The following is a 25,389-nucleotide window of genomic DNA, read 5'->3' as shown; positions in this document are numbered from 1 at the left end:
GGACACCAGGGTGATTCTCATGGCCTACAGCAAAACCACACATGAAGATCAGCTGTGAAGTGAGTGTGAGGGATATGCTGAGCTTTGGGAATAGGCCTGTGTGAAACAAGTGAAAGCTGTAACAACGACCTGAAGTCCAGACGACTCCCCAGTGACGCTTGTCACAGGCATGGGCATCCTTACCACACCTATGACATCCCACTGCAGGAATTCTCCTGGAAAAAGGGCTATCACCATGTGGACTGACTGCTGTTCCCAGCACTTGGCCTTCTCCTTTGGCTCTGCAATAACAGTGGCTTTTTGCTATATTCAAACAATAAAACTGAAATCTTCCATGCTTGTGGGTAGCCAACAGAAGAAGAAAGGAGCACTCCTTCAGCCGTCGGGCAGCAGAGGAGCAGACCAGCCAGGTGTGGTGACACTGCCATGGGATAGGGCCCAGCCACACAGACATCATCAAGGTGGTGGCAGGGACCAGGCTGGGCCTCAGGCACGGAGGCTTGTGGTGTTCACATAGACAGGGATGCAGCCTTCCCCCGGGATGCTCCTCAGAAAAGCAGGTTTCAGAGCGGGATGCCCACTGTGTGCGCCACCACCAAACAATGGGAACACGTGTGCAGAGCAGCTGGAGGGCCTGCTCCCAGCTGTGAGGAACCCAGCCGAGCCTGGCAGAGAAGCAGCAGAACAGTCCCTTCCCTGCACGCACTGAGGGGAGGGCAGCCTGGCAAACAAGCTCTTTACCTTGCCACTATCTTGAGTCAACATTTACCTAAGCTAGTTGTTAGCTCTCTGCTCTGATGCCACTAATTGATTTCCACTAAATCTGAGGGTTGCTTGTTTCCCAGGTGGAACGTTACTTGCAGATCATCCCTTCAAAGCCCTATCGTTGCCCACAAAACGAGATGTGGATCGGCTGTGAGCTGGTACATTTTGCCAGGCAACGCAGTTAGAGCAAACTGGTGTAGGGTTTGTTTTGCTGGTTCATTAGTGTCAGAAGTTCAGGGTTTCCAATGGCGACTGGGAAATTGGAAAAGCTGGCTGTCAGCAACTGCTGGTCCTGAGGAGCACTGAGAGGTTGTGCCTGGCTCTCTGCGAGGCGGCTGTGGGGCCTGGCCTCTCTAAAGGCCGTGCAAAGGCTATTGCACAGCCTTTGCACAACAGCAGTTCCCCATACAGGCAGGCTGCGGGCTGTGCCTCGTGTTTCGCCCTGATCGTTGCGGTTCCCATGACTCTCCGGCTCCTCCTCTGGCCCCCAGCGTTGGAGGCTGAGCCCTTTGGCCCAACAGCCTGCTCTGAAGTGTCAATACTCCACCAGGACACCGGCTTGTGGGGTCAGCATGGTTTCCAGGCAGTGCGTGGCTTTGCTGCTCTGCTTCCCGCTGCTGGTTCCTCCTTCTCTGGAAGCAGGTATGTCACAGGGTATAGCTGCAGTTAGCTCACCGGCAGCAGAGCTCTCCACTGTTGCACATAGAAACCTTTGTCCTGTGAGTTATCCTGAGGCTCTCGCTTGCTCTCAGTGATGGCAGCCGTGTGTTTGTTCTGCCAGCTGAGGGAAACTCCTTCCACGCTCCTCCGTGTCTCTTGCAACCAGGTCAGCTGCCCACAGGGGAAGCACCTGGAGCTGCTGTGATTTCTACTGAGCTGTGGGACTTTGCAGAGCAGAGAACCGATAGCCTGGCACTCAGCTGGCAAGAAATGAGAGAGGGGAAGGGCGCTGTGAAGCAGCAAAAGGAAGTGAAGCAGCAGCTCTATGGTAGCTTCGGTGCGCGTCTGAAAAACAGCATCTAGATGAATGCAGCAGAACCAGTGCTTGGTGGTTCTCAGGTGTCCACCGACCAGGTCTCTCAGCTTGTGATGATCAGGGCTGGAAGAAATACACTGAAGTCTAAAATGTTCCAATGTAAATAAGCGGAGGACATAGAAATGGAAGTGGGAGGGTGCCACTATCGCTGAACCTTGCACATTGCCCTCTTGGGGTCTGTATGTAGGCTGATATGTATGCAGTGTATCCGCAATGTGAAGTTAAATATAAGCCCTTAAAGAAAATCATACTAAATGCACACAGCCCAGCTTGATCTCAGCAGAACAACCCAGCTGACATTCCTACGATGGACAAATGTTTATGAACATCCTGTGATAAATGAAGTGGATGCCACACAGTAGTTTAACCCTTCAGATAACTTTGAAATACGTTGAAAATGACCACAACTTTGCTCATCATCCAACAAACACCCCCCGGCAGGCAGGAGGCAGCTCCCTTCCTTGGGGGTCCTGCAGTGGGCAATGTCCCAGGGATTAGGCAGGACAGAGACATTGTCCTGAATCCCTGAATCTACCCACAGCTGGAGGGGAAATAGTGACAAGCACAGAAATTGTAACTTGTTGTCACCAAGCTCCAGGATTCTCTGCTGACCTGGAGGGAAAACACAATGCAAAGTGAAGTAAGTTCTATTGCAGGACGTACACTGTGTATTACATGGAGCAAAAGTGCGTTGCAGAGTTCTTGCTCACTGTCCTGTGATGTGCCATCAGCACGCTTCTATGAGCTGGGAGCAGATGCAGCTTTAGGAAGTGAGTTCTGCTGACGTTTTCTATTGAGCATTTGTCCCCAGTGTTGTCTCAAAGGACAGCAGTGCCACACAGGGAGGAGAGCCCCATGGCTGCAGTCTGTGGGACTGGCAGCAGGAGGGAGCCAAGCACAGGCTCCAGCAGGCAATGCAGAGGGCATTGTCCTGCCTTCCCGTGTACCTCAGTGTAGATGTTTTACAGAAGGAAATGGAGAAAGTTATATTAAAGCACTGGTTCTGTAATTGTGGCCAAACAGTGGCAAGGAAATCCCACCTGCAGGTTGAAAGGGTACAAGCAGAGTACCCCACGAGTCATCTTTGGCTCCAGTCCTGTTTAACATCTTCATTAACCAACCAGACAATGGGGTCGAGTGCACCCTCAGTAAATTTGCAGGTGGCACAAAACTGAGAGGAGTTGCTGATTCACCACAGGGTCATGCTGACATTCAGAGGGACCTCGACAGGTTGGAGAGGTGGGCTGATAGGAACCACATGAAGGAGAAACAGCCCCAGGTACCCAGCTGGAAGTCAGCTCTGCAGCAAAGGACCCAGGAGCCCTTGTGGACACCATGTTGAACATGAGTCAGCAGTGTGCCCTGCTCAGCATTGGTGAGGCTACATTTGGAGTGCTGGGCTCAGTTCTGGGCACGTCAGTACAAGAGACCTGGATATACTGGAGAGCGTCCAACAGAGAGCCATTAGAATGATTCGGGACTGGAGCGTCTCTCCCACGAGGAGAGGCTGAATGAGCTCAGGCTGCTCAGCCTGGAGAAGAGGTGGCATGGGGGATCTCATCAATATCTGTACATAGCCAAAGGGAAGGTGCACAGAGGATGCAGCTGGGCTCTTTTAAATGGTGCCCAGTGCCAGGACAAGAGGCCATGAGCACAAATTGTAATGCAGTGGATCCCTCTGAATACCAGGAGCACTTCTGCATTGTGCAGAGAGAGAGCGCTGGCACAGGCTGCTCAGAGGCTATGAGATCTCCTCCCTGGGGATCTCCAGCAGCCCCAGGCATCCTGCTCTGGGTGGCTCTGCTGGAGAGGGGGTGGACCACAGGGACACAGAGGGCTCTGGCAGCCTCAGCCATTCTGTGGTTTTGTGGAAGTGCGAAAGGTTTTGAGACAAAACCATTGAGGAACAGAGCACTGGGGACTGACTGCCTGACCCATCACCAAGTGGCTTGCCATAGTGAGTACAGGACAGTTGAGTGTTGCCACGTACATCCATCAGTACTAGATAAACCTAGATAAAAATGCTTCTCAGCTGCCAGAATTTGAAGAAACTTCATGGCACATGTAGAGACCTACTCTATCATGTGTGATGATGCTTTAGGAGTCACCGACATACAACACTGGGATACTATGCCATTTTCTCATAAGCTCTGGGCTCTGTGGGTTCTAAGTGCCGTCACCTGACATGCCAGGAAGCACACCAGAGGAAGGAGGGAGGCTCGGAAGGGCTGTGTGTATTTTCCCAGCTTCTCATAAACAGCAGAAAAGCTTTCAGAGGAAATCCTCCTCCCCGCCCTTTCTTTCTGGAGTGCACAGACATACGACCAACTCAACATGCCAATGTTTTGCAGTCTTTTTAAAGCAGGAAGAGGCAAACAGCATTTTTCAAAGGCACAGAAGAGCCAATAGCTTCTTTGAAGAGATAAAGCTGGGGTCACTAGAGCGAGAATGCATAGAAGAAAAGTGTTCATTTGAGGAAGCAAGAGAGATCTACCGTGATGATGAGAGGACAGTAAGTAACGCAGGGCTGGGCAGGTGGGCTCTCCACTGTTCAAGGGTGTGCTTTGACTCTTCAAATCATGAGGGGAAAAAAAAGAGCCATGTTGGGGGGCAGTGGGAAGGTGGATTCTCTCTAAGCTATCTCAGACTGCCCAGAGAGGTAGGTTGCAGAGTCTCCTTCTATGAAGATATTCAAGACCCACCTGGACATTTTCCCACTCAACCTACTGCAGGGAACATGCTTCAGCAGTGGGATTGGACTGGATCATCTCCAGAGGCCCCTCCCAACCCTTCTGATTCTGGGATTCTATGTAATCCCAAGTAATCCCAGTAATCCCAAGTCTGACAATCCCTTCAATCACTGCACTGCGCAGTGTTTGCTTCAGTCCCTCCCACCTCCTATATTCACACACTCCTATATATAACGTAGGTTACTGATGTATGACTTATCAGTGTGTATTACACTGTGCCCTTGTCTGCTGGCATGAAAGTAATGTAGAATGTGGAAAATAACGTACAGTATTTTACGGATGTCCCTTTTCATTGATCATAACAGCAAAAGTGGCACCACTGTGGCGGTCTGCGAGACACCCTATGCTACAGGGGCCGTAGGGCTTCATCTGAGCGACTTCTTTAATTCAATCTCTCACCTTTTTCTTCCAGAAAGAGTTCTGGCACATCTATTCTGGTAGGAGCACCCCATGCTTCCTCGCAGCTGCAGTGATGCTCCCACTGCCTCCGTTCCTCGCGTGACCCGGGCTGACGCTGCCTGTTTTTGCAGACCCCAACCAGTGTGACTCCAGCCCCTGTCAGAACGGAGGGAGCTGCGATGACCAGTTTCAGGATTACGTCTGCCGCTGTCCTCCGGAGTACGAGGGCAAAAGCTGTGAAACAGGTCAGCACTGGTGTGGCTTAACCACTTTAAACCATCGTTGCTAACTCGAACGCATCCTGAGATGTGCAGGAGTAACCAGTACTGATGGCTTTAACCAGCTGGGCACTGCTCGGCACCAATGTAATTCTCATCCTGCAATTATTTTGAGCCAGCTGAGAGAAAAGAAGGATAGCTTTTTCCTACCCAAGAGCTGAAGTTGCTTTGGCTTAGAAGCATGATGCACTGAGTGAAATGAGAGCCGAGCTACAGATGCATCCTGAGCGCGGCTCTTCCTCCCTTGTCCCTGGAGCTCCTCCTACAGGGCTTTGCCAAGCAGCAGCAGCTTTTGATGCAGTTGCTGCACATGAAACCTGCCTGGCTGCCTTGCTTCCCTGTCGACGTTTCAAGCTGTAATTCGACCGTGTGAAGCACCAAAATCCACCTTCAGAAACCTTAATGCTCTTTATCTGCCTTTAGCTGTGGCCGAGGACCTGAAGTGCATTTACGACAACGGCGGCTGTGAGCAGTACTGTGCTGACGAGCAGTCTGAAAAACGAGTGTGCTTCTGTGCAGAGGGCTACGCTTTAGCGAGTGATGGAGTGTCCTGCATTCCCCAAGGTAGGATGCCACGCGCCCCACACTAAGTCTGAGCCACCCCTGCAACAGAACTTTTCAACTCCCTACACCTTAGGAGGTGAGAGGTGTCATGTATAGGTGCCAGCTCCCCACTCCTTCTTCTAGGGCAGAGCATAGAGCGGTAGTTTGGGCTTCTGCTGAAGCACCCCAAAGAAGCAGTATGGAAAGCGTGTGCACTGAGCCCACCCACCAAAGCACTGGTGGGATCTGCTGAGCCTCCACCTGAGACAGCTGAATTGGGTCTGTGGCCACCACTGGAAGGGGTTCAATGCATGCAGACTGCGTTCCAGGACATCTTCTTGAGCGTGGCCCTCAACAACCGGTGGCCCCTTTGGACCCCCCGCTTCTTGCCCCCAAAAGTCCCCTCCTGTGAGACATGGGGCATTTGACTTCTAACATCTGAACTCCTGGGGCCAAGCCCTGTTTGTTCTCTGGGCAGCACTCACCACTCATTCCATGGACAAGACCTGGGCAGTGGAGGCACAACCCATGGCCGGGTGGGATGAAGAGAGCAGAGCAGCAGTGCCCAGGGATCGGGGTCAGGCTGAGGGGTCTCAGGTGATCAGAGAGGCATTGCAGCTCACAAGTCCATTTTCTTCTGTTCTAGCTCACACATGCTGTGAGTGCATGTGATGATTTTGGGGGCAGTGCTGATTTCGCACTGATCTGCAATCCATGAGAATTCATGACTATCAATTTTATGACCATATTTATTTCAGCGCAGGAGCCAAGAGAGGAAGAAGCCTATTAAAAACGAAGAAAAATCTGAAAACCCATTCTTTTTTCCTGTTTTTCCTCCTATTGAGTAGGACCAACACACTTGGTGTTGCTCTAGGCAGTACCGATAGATATTTCTCTCACTCTTCCAACAAGGTAAATGCTTACTGGGACTCCATTAGCACAAGTTCATTGTTTTCCCAATACCTAAGCTGGCACCTAACTCTGTTGCAGGTGCCTCCTTCAATTACGTTATTAGAGGGGAAAAGGAGGCCCCCGGGGCTGCACACATAATGGACAGAGCTGCAGGGAGCACGTGCTCAGGGCTAAAGAAGCAGTTCTGAGGGCAGAGCCCCCACACACATGCAGCAATGGAGCAATCATGCGGAGAACTGATAATGACAGCCCAGCTCTCAACAACAGCAATTCTGTTAAAAAAAGAAAAAAAGAAATACTGGTAATGTGCTTATCCCTTATTAGCAGATTCTGCAATGCCACGTGATGGGGAAGCAGCTTTTTGGAAAAGCTGAGAGCAAAGAATTTGATATGCCCCATTGGCCTTAAAGTGCATCTTTGCCTGCATAAAGAGAGGAAGATGCACTTGTTGTTGATGCCTACTTGGAGCCAAAATACCAATATTGCCGACTGCGTGCTGCGAGAATGCAAAGCTCATGAGGCCTCACCTGCATTACTGCATCCAGGTCCGGGGCCCCCAGCACAGGAGGGATGTGGAGATGTTGGAGCAGGTCCAGAGGAGGCAATGAGGATGGCCAGAGTGCTGGAGCACCTCTCCTATAGGGAAAGCCTGAGTGATCTGGGCTTGTTCAGTTGTGAGAAGACCTTATGGAGGCCTTCCAGTACTTAATGGAAGATTATAAACAGAGGGGGACCAACTTTTTACATGGGCAGACAGTGATAGGACAAGGGGGAGTGGTTTTAAACAAAAAGAGGGGAAATTTAGATCAGATGATAGGAAGAAATTCTTCACTCAGAGAGCGGTGAGGTGCTGGCACAGCTGCCCAGAGAAGCTGTGGTGCCCCATCCCTGGAGGCTGCTACAAAATCATGGGGATGTATTCAACTCAGAACCATGGCTCCCAAAATGGCAGAGTGAGAGCACTTCTCATCACAGTGTTACTGCAGAATGATTGCTGGACGTGAGGGATGGTGTGTTCAGTTACAGCACAGCTGGCACTCCAAAATTCCAGCAACAGGCTCTTTGCGTCTGTTGTGTGAAGGTTGTATACAAAACACCATGGTTTCCTCTGCACTGTGGCTCAGAAGCAGGTTTGCTCAAGACTCAATTGTTGCCAATCTTCACATGCATGCTCAGGCTATAGAAGGACTTCTGACTGATAAGTGAAGTTTGGAAGAATTAAAGATGACCCAAACAGAAGCAAACTTAGAGACATAGCAGAAGACATGGTGGCGGTATATGAATATGTTAATATGAAACCATATCTGGCTGTTGGCAGACAAAAAAACTACACGCCTGCTGAGCTGCTTTGGGTGACTTCTGAGAGCCCATGCTCCCACACCACGAACCTGTTTTTCAGCTAAGAAAACTCCACTGAAGATGTTCATAAGAATCAGTCTGAGATGGTTTGCTGTGAATTCAGTGCAATGAAATCACACTTGTTACTCTTTTTTTTTTTTTTCCCAGTGAAATACCCTTGTGGAACGATACCAGTGCTGGCAAAAAAGAATACAACTGCTCAGGGGAGAATAGTAGGTGGTGTCACCTGTCCTCCGGGTGAATGTCCATGGCAAGTGAGTCTTCCACAAATATTTATTTTTGTCATTGCTGCTTTTCTTGTGAAGCTGTTATCTTATATTCAGTATTTTAAATGCGTTATGTTGAAATGCATTGAAAGTGTGAGGTTTGGGCAAATCATCCGTACCCAGCAGCTCTACCTGTTTCCATCGCACATCTCAGCCTTGTTCTGAATGCCTGTTTTCCTAGGAGTTGAGTGGTAACACAAACTCCTCTGCCTCCTGATCCCTTCATCATTAACCACACTGCTAAGAATTTTACCTAAGGATACACCTTTGGCCAAAATACACAGGATCTATGCTAAAAAAATGGAGAAAATGTTGATGGGAAAACTCCTCCCTCTTAAATTCTCTGCAAAATCAGAATAGTATTCTCAAACACAGTTGCGTACGATGACAGAAGGAAGCAATATAAAACTGGACTCTACTGAGATTCAGGTCAAAAACTTGCTTTCTGTTGGCAGGCCCTTATAATACAGGATCAGAAAGGGAAATGTGGGGGTAGTCTGCTCTCACCAGAGTGGGTGGTGACTGCAGCTCATTGCCTGGACTACGCTCATTCCAAACAGCTCCGGGTGAGGCTGGGTATGTATCTCCCTTCCCCCATGTTATCAAGCTGTGGTTGTCTTAATTTCTCCTTCTGAGAAACCACAGCGAAAAACAAAAAGTGCCAGACTAGAAATCTCTGCATCCACCCACGAACTCCCAAGGAATCCAGTTTCTGGCCAACGTGACCTGCAATCATTAACTTTTCCAGGTGAATACTCAGTAAAAGTTGCTGAGAAAACTGAGCAAGAAAGTGGAGTTAGCAAGATCATCAGGCACGAAGAATACACCATTGGACAAGTCAATCATGACATTGCCCTCCTGAAGCTGGAAACACCCGTGAATCTCACCGATTTCGTTGTGCCAATATGTTTGCCTGAAAAACGGTTTGCAGTGTACGAGCTGTCCTCCATTAAGTTCTCAATGGTGAGCGGATGGGGACGGCTACTAGATGGAGGGGCTACTTCTACTTTTCTGATGCGAGTTCATTTGCCCCGTGTAAAGACACAAGAATGTGAAAAGCAGGCTAATTTGAACATCACCGAGAATATGTTCTGTGCAGGAGACCTGAGCGGTAAAAAAGACTCCTGCAAGGGAGACAGTGGTGGACCTCACGCTACAAAGTACAAGAACACCTGGTTTCTGACTGGGATTGTCAGCTGGGGAAAGGGTTGTGCTGTTGAAGGCAGCTACGGGGTGTACACAAGGGTATCCAGATACATCAACTGGTTGAAGAGGCACATGGAATGACAGCAGTGAACCAGAGCGTTTCCTTTCCTTCCATCCCTCTGTGGCATTTTTGTACTGAAGCGTTCCTCCATTAACTTAGACACGTGGTAAATGTGATATTGTTCACCATTTTAAATGAGCCTAACGCCTGCCTGAATACATAAAATAACTTTGATATTGTAAACTTGAATGTCATGTCAAGAGGCCACAGAAAGGCCCTATCAAACCAGACTCAGAGTCCCTTTCATTCTTCACCCATTTTCTGGTAACAGAAAAGCTTGGTGCTGAGAAACACTGTCAGTAACATGTTGAGTACACCACGATCCCTCCTTGTGCTGCCATCGTGGCTGCTGGTAATCAATGATGTACAGACTTCCTGAGCAAGAAGTTGCATGAGTCTGAATGGTCATGAATGAACCCATTTGCCATACATGTGTGCAATCTCCTTTAAACACGTTTACACTTTGGGCTTTCACAACTTCCTGTGCTGATAGGTCCTGCAATATGATGAAGCAACAGCAGAAGAGAAATAGTGTTTCTTTTAGCTTATGGTGAAGAAACTCTCTCTTGCAGTCCCAACAGGTGGATTTGAGAAGGAGGAATTGTAGAGCATCCTCAGGACAAGAAAGCTGGGAAAAGATTAATTCCACATTTATGGGTCTGTTATGAAAACTTGATTTTAGTCTTCTTGCACTAAATATTATTGCAGTAAGGCTATTAACAATACATTTATGAGTGATGAAGAATACCACAGAGCTAATCTTAAATCTGCCTTTCCATAAAATTTGGATTCTTTCAAATCATGCCGAATATCAGATTAATCACAAAGGCTCATCAGCATGTAGGACACTTAATATTGACTTTGGTCTAGTACTGGGGGAGAATGCTGGCATTCTATGGTACATGTGATACCAAACATCCCATAATCTGTGTTACTGACATAGAGGAATGGGGGGGGTTACTCTTTTAAGAACTGAGATGGGAAAAGCTGCAAATTCCAGAGACCTGGGAAATGAGGTCTTACAGTATGAAAGCACACCGCAGAGGTTCTGGTTATACCTAAAGAAATAAGAAGACATAACAAGACCCCTTGTGAGTGAGAGAAAATAAAATAAAATAAAATAAAATAAAATAAAATAAAATAAAATAAAATAAAATAAAATAAAATAAGAAAAGGAAAGCATTTATGCCAGCAGAAGCAGCATGCAAAACAAATAATATAAAAAAAAAAACAATAATAATCAGGAAAATTCCCAGGAGAAAGGTGACTGGGGGCAGCAGCCAGCAAATCAAGTCTCATTTTCACCAAGACAAGGGACCTGGCATTGCAAAATCATCCCTCTAGGCCCCTCAAGCTGAAATAGCTGTTGATTTTACAGGCTCCACTGGGGGACTTCTCTACTCTAAATATTGATATTTATGAACGAGTCATCCTGCAGAAAAAGGGCAAAATGCAGACAAACCATCCATCCAGTATAAATGGCTGTGTGGCATGGCTTTTGCACAACAAAGCCAAGAGTTATGCATATTTGTAACATAACAGCCTGTGTAAACAATCATGGAATCATAGAATCGTTAAGGTTGGAAAGACCTCTAAGATCATCTAGTGCAACCCCAACCCATCTCCACCATGTCTGCTAACCATGTCCCTCAGTGCCACATGCACACAGTTCTTCAATGGCAACTTCCACCCCTCCCTGGGCAGCCTGTGCCAGCGCCTCACCACTCCTTCTGAGAAGCTGTTTTTCCTAACATCCAACCTGAACCTCTCCTCGTGCAAATCCCTCTTGTCCTATCACTGTTACCTGGGAGAAGAGGCCAACCCCTACCTCACTGCAACCTCCTTTCAGGGGGTTGCAGAGAGCCATAAGGTCTTCCCTGCGCCTCCTCTTCTCCAGACTGAACAATCCCAGTTCCCTCAGATGCTCCCCACAAGACTTGTGCTCCAGGCCCTTCACAGATTTGTTGACCTTCTCTGGATATGCCCCAGAGCCTCGGCGTCTTTCCTGTAGCAAGGGGCCCAGAATTGAACACAGAACTTCAGGTGCGGCCTTACCAGTGCAGAGTACAGGGGGATGATTATCACCCTGCTCCTGCTGGCAACAGTATCTCTGCTACAAGCCATGATGTCTTGGCCACCTAGGCACACTGCTGGTTCATGTTCATCCAGCTGTCAACCAACGCCCCCAGGTCCTTTTCCTTCACACAGCTTTCCAGCCACTCTGTCCCAAGCCCGTAGCAATGCCTGAGGTTGTTGTGACCCAAGTGCAGCACTGGGTCTTGTTAAAGCTCATACAACTGATGGAAGGCACGCTGTGGCAGCAAGGAGACCTCACTGGGCACAGCACTGGGAAACCCCCCAAAACAGGGAGACAGAGGCCAGTTTTGGGAGCCATCTCCATGGGTGAGGGATCTCTGTGCCACACCACATGGGGCCACAGGGTGGCAAAGCCAACATAGCCAGCATTGAGCAGTATTGTGTGAAGCATGGAGGTGCTGGGTGGCAGCAACAGGGAGTGGGGCTGCCACGGGCCACCCCTCAGCATCACACCAAGCCCCACACCTGGCCGGCACAAGGCTGGGTAAGGCCAGCCTTGCTCAATAAGCTGATGATTTGTTCCCAACCTCTTCCTTTAAAAAAAAAGAAAAAAAGAAAAAGAAAAAAGAAGAAAAAAGTGATTAAAAAAGCTGGCTTCCTAAAATAAATAAATTAGGAAAAAAAAAAAAAAGAAAGAAAGAGAAAGACTCATAATCGGGCCACCCCCCGGCTGAGAAATCCCACAGCGGCTTTCCCCCCTCCAGGGCGCTTCCGCTATTTCTGGGCAGGGTGAAGCAACGCCGCCGCAGTCTCTGCCTGCCCGGGGGTGAAGGCTCCGTCCCTTCCCGTCCCGTCCCGTCCCGTCCCGTCGCGGTGCCCATCCCGAGCCACCATGGCCGGCCGCCTGCTGCTCCTGCTGCTCTGCGCGGCGTTGCCGGACGAGCTCCGGGCTGAAGGAGGCGGTAAGGGGCGGCTCTGGGGGGCGTCCGGGCCGAGGAGGGGGTACCCTCCTCACAGTTTTTAGGGAGCTGCCGCGGAAGCGCCCGCATTGGAAAGTGCCTCCCGCACGCGGGCGGTGCGTGAGGGGAGCGGGGGCCGCGGCCCCCAGGAGCGGGCAGACCGGGCTGTCACCCCCAAGAGGGGGCAACCCGAGTCCTGCCGGGGGGCAGAGCAGCCTCGGGGCGGGGAGCGGCCGGGGGGCACCTGGGGTGCCGCAAGATGGCCGCTGGGATTTAACCACGGGGGTCCCCCCCTGTTGAACGGGGCTGCCGTCGCTGGGAGCACGGCTGCCTTCCGAGCGCGGCGAGCTCCCGTTCTCGGGCTCTGCCGGCTGCCCCTGGCCGCGGGCTGGGGCTTAGGAGCGAGCGCGTCCTGCCTCTGTTTGTGCTGCGAGGGTCAACATCAAAGTTGAGAGCAGAAAGCCACACCGGGCGGCTTCTCCGAGGGCTTTGACTCTTCCTTCAGTGAGTCAGCCTGCTTGGGTTTTACAGTAAGGTAAAACCTCAGCCAGCTGCTGGAGTGTCCTACTTGAGCTGACCAACAGCCGGAGCTCCTCTGTGTTTTCGAAGAAGGCAGGATGGCAGGAAGCTCGGCTCTGACAACGTTTATCGGCTAGTTCAAGTTTACCAAAACATCCTCATGCAGCAGTGATGTGGAGGCAAAGGAGTACAGTGGCACTGACCCTACCGGCTGCATCCTGTCAGTGTCCTGCGCTGCAGAGAGGGACTTAAGGACAAGTGAGGCAGTGGGTGAATGAGCTGACTGTTACTGAGCTAAAAGTCACAAGCATTGCTGTAGCCCTCTGGCGCAGAGCCTCCTCGGAGCGAGTGGAACACCACAGTACACATAGGCTCTGTGCTGCTGCTCAGTACGAACAGCACTAGCAGATTTTGGCTCTGCTATCAAAAAGTATGATTACTGATCAGCTAATTCACATTTTGCTGCATCGAGCTGCATGAGGTCAATGCAAGCTGCCCACTGAGCCCATAGGCTTTCAAGTCCCATCTGCAGCGCTGCCTTCCACACTCCACCCTGTGACTGGAAAGTACTTTTTCCTCTGTAGGTTTCAGGTTTTTAGAATGCTAGCTTTCAGAATCCTCAAGCTTTCCTAAAATATATGCTTTTTACAAGGTAATCGGTAATCTAGTTACTACAGTGTTGCTTCTGTTGTTCCTGGCAGGTAGTATGTGCACAAGTTACTGCAGGGTATCACGGTGGCTCATGCAGCCAAATGGCTGAGCTGAGTTTAACCGCTTCTGAACCTTCCATGAAATCATCGGTGACCTGCATCTTGAACTTTGAGGCAGCAGGTTTTGTGCTCTGTGACATCAAGCTTTCAAAAAGTAAAACGACCCAGCAGCCTGAACTCAAGCTGTACTTTCGTCAGATGCTGAAGCTGACATTCATTTTGATGAATGCTATTTTTAAATCTTTGAATACAGCTGCCTTGGCTGTACTTGCAGACTTAGAAGTAAGGCAATAACACTGTGAAAGACGGTTGTTAAGTGGGAAGAAAGAGCCAAGGGCATCACACTGGGGTTTGTGGTGGTGGTGCAGGGCAGTAGATCTCACACGTGGGCTGTTTCTTTTCTGGAAGCGGGACTGCGAAACAGCTGTTCCCATCTGCCAATAGATCCCCATGCTGGCAAATTGCTGCATCTTCTGTTTGTGTGGTGTTTGTTTTCTGGACCACGTGTCTCCAGAGCAGCCAGTGGTGTTGCCTGGTTGCCAGCTTTAAAACCAAATCAGGGACTGCAGCCTCCCTCACCTTCACCGTGGCAGTGCAAGTGATTCTGTTCAAGGCTGGAGTCTAGAGCAGGAGCAACAGAATTGTAAACCCGCGGCGGCAACCTGCACATTTTATTCTCAAGACTAACAGCGGAAGGACAGAATTTTGCAGGCCTCTGGCTTGTCTTGGAGTTACTGATCTCACAGAGATCCTGAGATCCCATCTGCGTGAGGGCTGACATGACCAGTGATGTTGCCTACGGGTAGTGTGGTGAGAAGGTCTGATTTGTTTTTCTTTCTTCACTTATTTCTGATGACTTGTTACCACCACCAGATGTTACCCAGTAATTGTACCATTCTCTCTATTGTCTAGTGTTCATCAAGAAAGAAAGTGCCGACAAGTTCTTGGAAAGAACAAAACGTGCCAACTCTTTTTTAGAAGAAATGAAGCAAGGCAATATTGAAAGAGAATGCAATGAGGAGCGCTGCTCAAAAGAAGAGGCAAGAGAAGCCTTTGAAGACAATGAGAAAACTGTAAGGATGAGCTAATATGAAACACAGGCCTACATATTTCATGTTTACAAAATAGTATTGATGTATTATGAGCCAAAACTTACAAGTGTTATTGTCAATCACTTTCCACAAAGAATAGATGGTGATTTTGATTGTGGTTGGAAATGCTAAGGCATACGCATACACATACAAAAACAGACATCTTTTATCTCTTGCAAGGTCACCCCACGTTAAAGACTGTTCTTTTACCTGTTCTGATCTGCTTAATTGCCATCATGAGGTATTTGACCTTTAAGTAATTTGGTACTCTCTATAGTAGAACTATTTTCTATTGTGGCATAGCTGAGCAGCATGACTTATGTTCAAGAGTTCTTAGTTGGAGACCCCATGGAAGGTTGAGGTGGCAAATACTGACGTGGAACTTTGTGTGAATATTTTTCCATATTTATCCCAAGAAGTTTTACAGGGCTTATATCATTTTGTGGCTGTCTTTCCCGCGTTTGAATTGACAGAACATGTACTGAGGACAGTTCTTTATGTTAAGCTGCCCACATGGAATGAGGTTTTTGTGTGTGACTTTTGTGTCACCTTCCCTACCCTGGAGGGTGCTTAACTTTAGCTAGAAGTGCAGTCAGTGCCCAAGCTGAAGGGAGGCCTGCAGAGATGGGGAAAGTATGGGAACGAGGGTCAGCAGAAGAAGTAATACATGAAAACTGAAATGACTTGGTGGTGGAGGGAAACTGGGAACATTGGCTGTATGTGGAACAGCCCTGAAACTGGAGTCAAGGCCAGATTCATTTAACTGTAGTGTTACTTGCTGGCCAGAATGTTTTTAGAGTGGCCCTGAGGTGAACTGGGTGGGGAGTCATGGGTGCATCGCCAGGGCACTTCAAAGCGTAAGGGTTGAACCATAGCAGAACCAGCACAGCCTGTTCTACCTGGTGACCAGACCTAGCTGGAAGGGACCATCTTGGGCAGGCAGCATACCCTGAGTCCTCAGTGAGAGGGACAGAAGAACAGAAGTCAGGCAAAATATTTTTAAACCTCAGGATTTGTGAGGTCCTGCTCCATGGGGGTGCAGGGGAAGGAAACTGAAAATTTGACATTGCGGGAAGGTAAGGAAGTTCAGTCAAAACCATGGGCAAGATACAATTATGCAAGAAATGAAGAGCCTTATGCTGAGTGAGTGACATTAAGAAATCTCAGTGGAGGTTTAGATATTTTTGAAAAGTGTGTGAGACCTGTTTCTCTTGAGCTGAGCACTATAGATGGTTTAAACCAGATGGTTTTAATTAATTAAATGACAATGTCAGACTGCAAGACACTGTTTGTCTGTAAATTAAATTTTTGTATCCTCTGTATGAAAGCTCTGATATTTTCCTGAAGAACTGAATACAGTAATTCTCATCTAACTCTTTGTTTTCTTTTGTTTTCCCTTGTGCCACACCAACCCGTAGGAGGAATTCTGGAATATCTACGTAGGTAAGAAGGAGCCTGCATTTGTTTAGAAAATTAAGCTTCCTTTTTGCAAGGTTAAAAAGGATGCACCTCTTACATAACCACTTCCTGCTGCTTTGTTTATTCTTTTCACTGTTTCCCCTGAAAGAGGAATCTGATTGATTTACAGCCTTGCTGTTTCTCGAAGCCCATCACTTCATTTGACGACAAGATTCAGCAGCATCCAGTTCCTGGGGTCATCTTTGTCCTGTGAAGAAAGGTTGAGGGAACTGGGCTTGTTTAGCGTGGAGAAGAGAAGGCACCTGGGAGACCTCATTGCGGCCTTCCAGTACTTGAAGGGAGCTTATAAACAGGAGGGGATACGACTGTTTATGAGGGTGGACAGTGATAGGACAAGGGGGAATGGTTTTAAACTAAGACAGGGGAGATTTAGGTTAGATATTAGGAGGAAGTTTTTCACACAGTGAGTGGTGACGCATTGGAACAGGTTGCCCAAGGAGGTTGTGGATGCCCCATCCCTGAAGGCATTCAAGGCCTGGCTGGATATGGCTCTGGGCAGCCTGGTCTGGTGGTTGGCGACCCTGCACATAGCAGGGGGGTTGAAACTAAATGTTCATTATGGCCCTTTTCAACCCAGGCCATTCTATGATTCTATGATTCTCTCAAAAAAAGAATACTGGCCCTTTGCATGCCAAGGGCAGTGAGAAGCAGAAGCTCGGCACCCGGATCTGCCCATTCATCATCCTGCAGAGGGTCAGCCCGAGATGGAGGAGCCCGAGTTGCAAAGAGTCATAGACGGGCGTGGCACTTCATTGCGTCAGGCAACGCAACGTATCAGTCTGTGCTGCACAGTCACTTTCCACTTGCATGCTATCATCCATGCCACGGTGTTGCTGATTCCTGTAAGACAGAGACTTGGTGGGAATCGTTTTCTACAGAGCCGTTTGGCATTCAAGAATGACATACCAGCGGGTTAGCGAATACTGCCTGCCAGTCTTCTCTGTTTTTGTTTTTCTGAAGGTTTGACTTGTACTTATTAGGGTTCTGTTCGTAATAAGCCAACAGGGGCGTATTTTTAATGTATTATTGTTTGGTAACATGTTCTCCTGAAGTATGCATCTAGCCTTCGTGTTAGGAAGAGTACCTCAAAAATGTTGACCAGAGATTGCTCAGCTTTGTCTTCTGAGTCTGAAGAAAACTGAGGACAGTTGCCACAAAGAAGATGCAGCCTTTCACAATCCGCTAAGGGGGGGAAGAATTCTGCACCCTACAGGGTAAAATTGCCAACAAAGCCTGCGTCAGTGCTGTAGTGAACAGAAGTGGAAATTTTCAAACCATTTTCTCATGAGAATACAGGCGGTGGAACATCAGTGCCAGTGCTCGCTGCGGAAATGCCAATTTCATACATCCTAAACCACAGTCTACGCATGCATTATTTGGTGTTTAGAAGTTCTGAAAGCCACAGCTGCCCTCAGCCAAGTTAGAACAATTCATTCTCATTTCTTTTTTTAGTAGGGGATTCTGCAATGTTTTTGTGCAACACTGATATAAAACTCAGTCCCCCAGCAGCAACTGCAGTACAGGGAAAATTAAGAAACTGTGGTTTCTATTAGTAGGATGCTGCTTAGATGAGTCCAATACAGAATGGAGCCCTCCAGGACAACAGAGGAGGCAGAAACCGGGAGCTGTGCTGCAGGCCACCAGTGTGCCTTTGTTTTAATAAATGGTGATCTTGCCTTTCCACCATGGAGGATCAGTCTTCAGCACCTCTGTGGTGGATCACATGTACGCAGCGTTCGGAATGCTGGTGTTTGCAGCCATGTTCAGGTACAGAAGGAGCGGAGAGTTGTGGGGCAGTACACAAAGCCCCACAAGCATTCTCTGTGTCAGATGCAGCTTCAGCAGAGGAGTTCACAGCCGGGGGCATCATGCAGATGGCACACTGGATCCTTAGGATGAGCAGTATCCTGCATCTTCTCTCTTCTGTGGGCACTGCTATTCTTTCAGCTGCTCCAAATGGAGCAGAATAGGTGGTAACATTCAGAAATACGTGTGCTTCTAAGGCAATGAATTAGCAAGCATCAGTTCTCCAGATATCCTCCTTTTCTTATGCAATTCAGAAGGGCCTGGCAGGTTCATGTGATGCAGGAATGCATTTGTTACTGCTGGTTGCTGTGTGGGAGAGACCATGGTAGCAAGCATCAGTGCAAGTGACCCCCTGTGGCTGGGGTCAAGTCAGGCAGTTGTTCTCGTGTCATGGAAAGGAAGAGAGTCTGTAGAACTGTACTGTCAAATACGGAGATCCCAGGTTAAGTACAGGGAGAGTGAGGTAAGAGCTAATTCTTTGACGCCACCACTCTTACCTCAGTGGATACAATGGGACGTTTTTGGTACCACAAGCAGCACAAAACAGGAATTTGGCCCACAAACACGGATTTAGAAGAGCTTTTAAAGTGCTTTATTTTGTTTATCTTCTGATTCATACGCTGGTTGCTTTAAAAGAGCAACGCTGTGTGCAAAACACACGCACATGGGATGAGATGACCTTTAAATAACTAATAGTTGAGTTATTATTATATGGAAATGGCAGGGAAATGCTTTAGACAGTAGTTGCAACATGGAAACATCCAGTCTGCTTTTACAGTCTTCACCGTAAATAATGTACACTTTGACAAGCAAGTATTAATTTGTCTTCTTAGAAAAAAAGCTGTAACTACACACTGTCAAACAGTAGCCACCAAAAACAGATTGCACAACTGAGGATATATATATGAATCACACTTATTTGGAATGATTGCAGTTGCTCTTGCTCTGCCTGGAATGTGGCCACTCACAAGACATATGTCTTGAAAAGAATGATTGCTTGTCAAAACTAACCCCCCTTCAGAGTTCATTGAAAATGTATTTTCTCTAACAACAATTTGGTTTTTGGTTTGTTTTTGTAGATGGCGACCAGTGCAGCTCAAATCCATGTCACTATGGTGGACAATGTAAAGATGGACTTGGTTCCTACACTTGCTCCTGTTTGGATGGTTATCAAGGCAAGAACTGTGAATTTGGTAGGTTTCTCCTTCAGAGAATTGTGGCAGTGAATATGCCAGGTTGCTGAAGCATAGAGACTTAACAATCCCTTAGCAAGCATTGTTTTTCACCTGGAAAAATGCGTAGAATAGGTGGCTGTCAACAATGAGATGGAAGCACGTCAGAAACAAAAAATGCTCTGGTTCAGTGTCTGAATAGTGATAGCGAGTACTCCAACGTTACACTTGCCCTAAAGAAAGCACTTTTAATTATCACAGTGCCTCTTTCCATGAGCTTAAATCCCCAAAGCATGACAATAAATCTAAGAACCACAAGGTTGGTATTGCTGATATCAAAGAGCCTGGACTCCAAGATCAGAAGTACAGTCCTGCTCAGCTCACAGCATGAAGAACCAAAGAAGGCAAATTGCAGAAGACAGTGCAGAGACTTTTAAGCCTTGCAAGGAATCACCTTTTTTTTCTTATAAGTCTTTACTGAGTCTCACATCTGTGGCATGTAGCTAGTTCTAGTGATGTTGCTGGGGTGTGATTGTCCAGAAGTAAGAGTGGAGGGTGTGGAACTGAAGTTCAGAAACAGATCTGAGGGGAGTGGTGAGGAGTTGCGATTTTTAAGGTAGGAGGTAGTAATCAGGTGAGGGTTTACCAATAACTGCACTTCTGTGTTAGCATTTTATTAATTCCTCCACTATCTCTGCTTTTGAAGCTCACTCTGACACAGCCACTGCTTGCACTTGGGTTTCCAAGTATGCTTCGTGTGGTGGATGCGTTTCCTTTGTAAGGTATAAGCTAATGTTAGCCACTCATGCTGTTACTAAAATGAGCTTCAGGTCTTTTACAGGGGGATTTACTTGTCCTGTTTAAAGAATGCCATTTAATTTGATGAACTTCAAGATCTTCTGTGAAGTCAGTGTTTATTCTCCAAACTTATCTCTTTATAGTCATACCGAAGTACTGCAAAATAAACAATGGTGACTGTGAGCAGTTCTGCAGCATCAAAAAAAGCGTGCAGAAGGATGTCGTGTGTTCCTGTACAAGTGGGTATGAGCTGGCAGAAGATGGCAAACAGTGTGTTTCAAAAGGTACGAAGCCATATGGTAAACTCATAGCAATGGTGGTGGGGCTTGTTTCCCAGCTAAAGAATATCTTTTGAGCCACATTCTACATGGCATAGGTTTAAGACTGAGGCCAACTGGTTTGTATTTTCAAAGCCTTCCACGTGTGAGGTGATGTGATGAGCTTCACAGAATAAAGCTAAGGCACCCTTTGCAGAGTACCTCTCACAGAACTACCTGAGGAAGTAAAGTGCTGTTGACAGGAGGAAATCATAGTTGTATCTTGTTGTAGTTGTAGAGAAAATTGTAGTTGTATCTTACATTCTGTATAAAAGAGTCACTTGCAAAATCTTCTTTTGATTTCAGTTAGTGAAATGAAATAGTAACAGCTGACATTAAATAATGAAGATTGATGCTATTTTAAGTACATTTTCACCGTATTCCAACAAATCGGGAGGGAGGGGAATGTGAGTCAACTGTATGATCCTGACATTGGTTTTTACATCCTTTACAACCTGGGCCATCTCTCTTACACAGTGCTCTGAGTTTTCTAATTAAGATGATTGTAGTAAGAGCTAGGACAAGCATATGGCAATGTAAACAATTGAAGATAACTTTAAATACTTTGAAAACACGGTGCAGAGACTGAACTTATGGACAAATTTTAGGACAAACAAATGCCTCTCATCTGCCAAAACGTCTGCTCTTCCTCCTTTGTTGCATCTGCCAGAGTTTTGTTAGTCTTGAAAACAGCTGCATTATCTGATTTACTACTGAGATGGCGTTGTCAAAGAGTCTCCTCTTGCATGGGTGTTTCAGTCCTTCTTCTCTAATTGTAGCATTCTTGTCTTTACAGTAAAGTACCCATGTGGAAAAGTTCTCATGAAAAGAATTAAAAGGTCTGTCATCTTACCCACTAATAGTAATACCAATGCAACTAGTGATCAAGATGTCCCCTCCACGAATGGATCAATTCTGGAGGAGGTCTTTACTACTACCACAGAAAGCCCAACTCCCCCTCCTCGCAACGGATCGAGTATCACAGATCCAAATGTCGATACCAGGATAGTAGGTGGGGATGAGTGTCGTCCTGGTGAATGCCCATGGCAGGTAAATCTGATGCACGTGTTTTTGAGGGAAACTGCACGATCGTTCATTGAGTCAGTTTGTGTTCTGTGTTCTGCCGTGTGCTGTTTGTAGTTGGAACTGGCTGAGTTACATGAACTCAGGCACTTGTGTGTGCTCTTCTGCAAACTGCAGCCTTAGAATGTCAAAATGAAAGGTTTTGTGACATTTTAGGAAGTGCTGCTTTTAACCTGTTACCAGAAAGGGCTTTTGAGACATGCTGGTTCAACAGTGTTGTCTTTACAGGTTGCGTTCCAGTTCTGTGCATAAGCTGTGCTGTTCTGGCAGAGCTGACCAGCTTCTGCCTTTCTTTGTCTTCCTTCTTTGCCTTTCTTTGCTCAACCTTTCTAAGGAATGATGACTTACCTTCTCTGTTTCTCTGAGTGAGATGTATCATGGAGTGCTTTTCCGTATTGCTCTTCTCACTAGTGGGACCATTAGCTTAATAGTCCAATAGTGTTGTGTAGAGCTGGTAAGAGGAGGTGCCCACGGTAATGTGAGCACTGAGCTTAAACACTTTTAGCAGGTTGCTGATCTAACGGCTTGGCCAGCACTACCTAAGTTTAACTGAATCAACCTTTAGTTGCAAAAGTCAATATTGTACAGTAAATTTGTGCATGTGTTGTATAGGCTGTTTTGCAGAGGCAGAGCCACTGCTTATCAGGGAATTATGCTTGCTTCTTCTTAGTGTGGCTTGAGTACTCTAAGTGTATAACCACATTCTCAGTGCCTTTTTCTTGCAGCTTTCCATCCCTGTTCGCCAAGACAGCAGTCCCTTTAGGTAGTGTACTTGACAGCATATCAGAGGAAGCATGCATTTGCTTTCATAACAGCCAAAATCTGTCCCTGTCTCCAGGACACTAGGAGGGTCGAACAGGAGTAGAACTTGGGCAGAAATTCTATGGGATAGTAAGTCAAGGCCATTGCTCCTTGCTTAGTCAGCCAGCATCTTGTTCCTAGCAGGTGTCACTAAAAGGAAGAACTATGAAGTCAGAAAGCTGAACCTCTGTATCACAGGAAGACAGCGGAGACTCTGTAACAGTACCTGCTGATCTGTAGCATACACACATGTGTATGCAGCACTAGGGACAATCTGTGGAGTGCCGCATACGTGTTACTGTAATGTGCACGTATGCAGTGTGCAGAGAAAACCACCACCTGTTTATAGCTCATTGACATTAAGCTGCTCTTTTAAATTTTGCACTTACCATTTCTTTTCTCTCATAGGCCGTGCTGATAAATGAGAAGGGGGAAGAGTTTTGTGGCGGAACTATACTGAATGAAGATTTCATCCTTACTGCTGCTCATTGCATAAACCAATCCAAAGAGATCAAAGTTGTTGTTGGTAAGGCGCTGTGTATTTCTTTTCTTGTGATGTGTGAGGATGAGTTGCAGACTGATTCTCTATGCTCTAATACCCATGTTAGATGTAATCATATCAACTGGTTTGTTATTGGTTTGGTGTTTTGGTGGTGTTATGCTCTCTACTGTTTCCTATTTTGATTACTAATCCTGCTTTGTAATCAGTGGGGCAACTGAAATAGAAGGTGATAATGGTGATAATTTCTTCTTTGCCAGGTAGCTGGAAGGGTTTAAGAACAAATGTTCTAGAAGTGTTGGTGAGCACTTTGCTTGTCAGAGTAATGCTTCTCCAGAAAGCTCATAATTTTTTTCCTGCAGATCTGAAACACGCCAACTTTTTTCTACAGGAACACTGAGGAAAGCTGTGACACACAGACTAGTGGAAGAAGAAACTCTTATCTCACATTAGCTCACTGCTCTACTTTTGAGAAATGATACTAGATCAACACAACTTTGTATCTGCACTCTTTTAGTTTTGATCCAGAGCAGATGCTCTTCCCCAGTATAGACCAGGCTCAAGCTGCTGTAAAACATCCACCAAACTTGCATTAGTTTAGCTGAATAAATTTATGCTGATTTACATAAACTGGTATGGAAATCTTCATACATAAAACCTTGGAGCTGAAACTGCATCCAAGTGGGGCTAATAAATATTGCAGTCCATTCTTGCAATTTACTTGTACAGTATGGAGATTTAGTCAGAGCGGTAGCAATGGGAATACTGGCGTCCTCCTTTATCAACACTGTTCTTATTTTCTGTTATCTTATCCTATAAATGATCCTTTTAATTATCTTGTACAGGTGAAGTGGATAGAGAAAAGGAAGAACATTCTGAAACGACACATACTGCAGAAAAAATATTTGTTCACTCTAAGTACATCGCCGAGACTTATGATAATGACATAGCCCTCATAAAGCTGAAGGAACCCATACAGTTTTCGGAGTATGTTGTCCCAGCATGCCTCCCACAAGCAGACTTTGCTAATGAAGTGCTGATGAACCAAAAGTCTGGGATGGTTAGTGGCTTTGGGCGTGAATTTGAAGCTGGACGGCTTTCCAAAAGACTGAAAGTGCTTGAAGTCCCCTATGTTGATAGGAGCACTTGCAAGCAGTCCACTAACTTTGCAATAACAGAAAACATGTTCTGTGCTGGTTATGAAACAGAGCAAAAGGATGCTTGTCAAGGAGACAGTGGAGGCCCCCATGTAACCAGATATAAGGATACTTACTTTGTTACTGGAATTGTTAGCTGGGGAGAAGGATGTGCAAGGAAGGGCAAATATGGTGTATATACCAAGCTGTCCAGATTCTTACGTTGGGTAAGGACAGTCATGAGGCAAAAGTAGTAGTGGCGTGGCTCTCAAACCTCCCATTAGGAAACAAGGTGCAGTTTCTCTAATGGAAATGTTTTTTATTTGTATTTTTTAGCCACATCTGCTAAACTTGTTTTGAAAGCTGGTTTCTTGAAGTTATGGTGCTGCTTCTGTTTTCTTTCTTTTATTTTCTTGACTTTAAGCATGTATATGTGGTCTGCTGGTGGTGTTTTGAGTTTGTACAGTAAGGGGCTTTCGCCAAACAAAGTGCCTGCTCATTGGTGTCTTCTGATTCCTTGACTGGTTATTTGCATAGTGTCATTCTGGTTCCTGTCTGTGCCCAAGTGATTCCACCAGAGGCTCCTGGACATAACATGATGAAAGTGGGAAGGCCAGGACTTCAGCCAGTCCTCCTACTGCAGCCCACTCACTCAGTAGGGAGTTTGTTCCCACTGGAGCTTTTTAGCTTCTACCTGTGGCTGTCCTTAGAAGATGAAGGGAGAAGGGAAGCTTCCTCGGCCAAAGCTGAGACACAAGTAAGTATTCAGTGTGTTGCTAAACAACCACGTTCCACAAAACTTCCCACTTAAGTCACAGCAGCTAAATAAAGTGTTGTGTTGGTTTATATGGTTGTACTTCACTCTAGTTTAATTTGAACACTTATTTTCTGCTCCTTCAGAAAAAAATAACATGTATGTTCACTGTTTCCTGTATTATATTCTGGATTGTGCATGGCTGAGAATCGGTCCTTCTGTGTGTAGTTGTTCCAGGTGGTACCGTAAGATGCATTATCAGTGTACATCAGCATTTGAAATAAAACATTATTTCTTTTTTGTTCTTTTTTTATTCCCTCTGGTCAGCTTATACATATATGAAGACAGAGTCTCATATGGAAGTGAAGAAAGGGTGCATGTCTCCAAACAAACATGTGACACATTTCCCTTGCCTTATGATTAGCAGTGGCTCAACACACAGTTTTTTGTACGTGGAGCGCTGTTCCTGCATACATTCTTCTTCAGACCTTCACAGCTACAGTTCTAGTTACAGAAATCATGAAATAATTTGCCGTAGACAGGATAAGTGAAAGCTGTCTGGTCCAACCCCATGCTTAAAGCAAGTCTAACATCAAAGAGAAATCAGGTTGTCATCAGTGCAGAAATCAGTGCAGGGTCTGGTCAAGTTTGGA

The 25,389-nt window shown here is 46.7% G+C and overlaps 2 protein-coding genes across 3 annotated transcripts; both read left to right on the top strand.

Annotated features, from left to right (window-relative positions):
- The first annotated feature begins 1,254 nt into the window (after positions 1–1,254).
- F7 (coagulation factor VII) lies at positions 1,255–10,374 on the top strand. Of its 2 annotated transcripts, NM_204442.2 has the most exons (8): positions 1,255–1,407; positions 4,153–4,313; positions 4,964–4,988; positions 5,082–5,195; positions 5,652–5,792; positions 8,190–8,296; positions 8,764–8,884; positions 9,057–9,805. In NM_204442.2, the coding sequence occupies exons 1-8, from the start codon at positions 1,338–1,340 to the stop codon at positions 9,593–9,595; spliced, it is 1,278 nt and encodes a 425-aa protein (NP_989773.2). In that variant the 5' UTR covers positions 1,255–1,337; the 3' UTR covers positions 9,596–9,805. The 2 variants fall into 2 exon arrangements, with proteins under 2 accessions (NP_989773.2, XP_015133307.2); XM_015277821.4 differs by lacking the exons at positions 4,153–4,313; positions 4,964–4,988 and having other exon boundaries at positions 9,057–10,374.
- A 2,018-nt stretch (positions 10,375–12,392) lies between these two features.
- On the top strand, positions 12,393–25,049 carry F10 (coagulation factor X). The gene is made up of 8 exons (NM_205022.2): positions 12,393–12,574; positions 14,713–14,873; positions 16,310–16,334; positions 19,256–19,369; positions 20,290–20,430; positions 21,260–21,513; positions 22,756–22,873; positions 23,692–25,049. The coding sequence occupies exons 1-8, from the start codon at positions 12,505–12,507 to the stop codon at positions 24,234–24,236; spliced, it is 1,428 nt and encodes a 475-aa protein (NP_990353.1). The 5' UTR covers positions 12,393–12,504; the 3' UTR covers positions 24,237–25,049.
- Positions 25,050–25,389: the final 340 nt, after the last annotated feature.

The sequence above is a fragment of the Gallus gallus genome, chromosome 1, assembly GCF_016699485.2.
Source record: "Gallus gallus isolate bGalGal1 chromosome 1, bGalGal1.mat.broiler.GRCg7b, whole genome shotgun sequence".
In the NCBI taxonomy this organism is placed as follows: domain Eukaryota; kingdom Metazoa; phylum Chordata; class Aves; order Galliformes; family Phasianidae; genus Gallus; species Gallus gallus.
The sequence above is the reverse complement of the archived record's forward strand: the minus strand, read 5'-3'. Positions and strand labels throughout refer to the sequence as shown.

What these genes read in the sequence shown, in the direction of transcription:
- F7 (NM_204442.2), top strand. Translation starts at nt 1,338, where the DNA reads ATGGTTTCCAGGCAGTGCGTGGCTTTGCTGCTCTGCTTCCCGCTGCTG. An exon ending in GTTCTGGCACATCTATTCTG is followed by an intron (nt 4,989 to 5,081) that starts GTAGGAGCACCC and finishes CTGTTTTTGCAG; the next exon opens with ACCCCAACCAGTGTGACTCC. An exon ending in AGTGTCCTGCATTCCCCAAG is followed by an intron (nt 5,793 to 8,189) that starts GTAGGATGCCAC and finishes TTTTTTTCCCAG; the next exon opens with TGAAATACCCTTGTGGAACG.
- F10 (NM_205022.2), top strand. Translation starts at nt 12,505, where the DNA reads ATGGCCGGCCGCCTGCTGCTCCTGCTGCTCTGCGCGGCGTTGCCGGAC. An exon ending in GCTCCGGGCTGAAGGAGGCG is followed by an intron (nt 12,575 to 14,712) that starts GTAAGGGGCGGC and finishes TCTATTGTCTAG; the next exon opens with TGTTCATCAAGAAAGAAAGT. An exon ending in AGGCAAGAACTGTGAATTTG is followed by an intron (nt 19,370 to 20,289) that starts GTAGGTTTCTCC and finishes ATCTCTTTATAG; the next exon opens with TCATACCGAAGTACTGCAAA.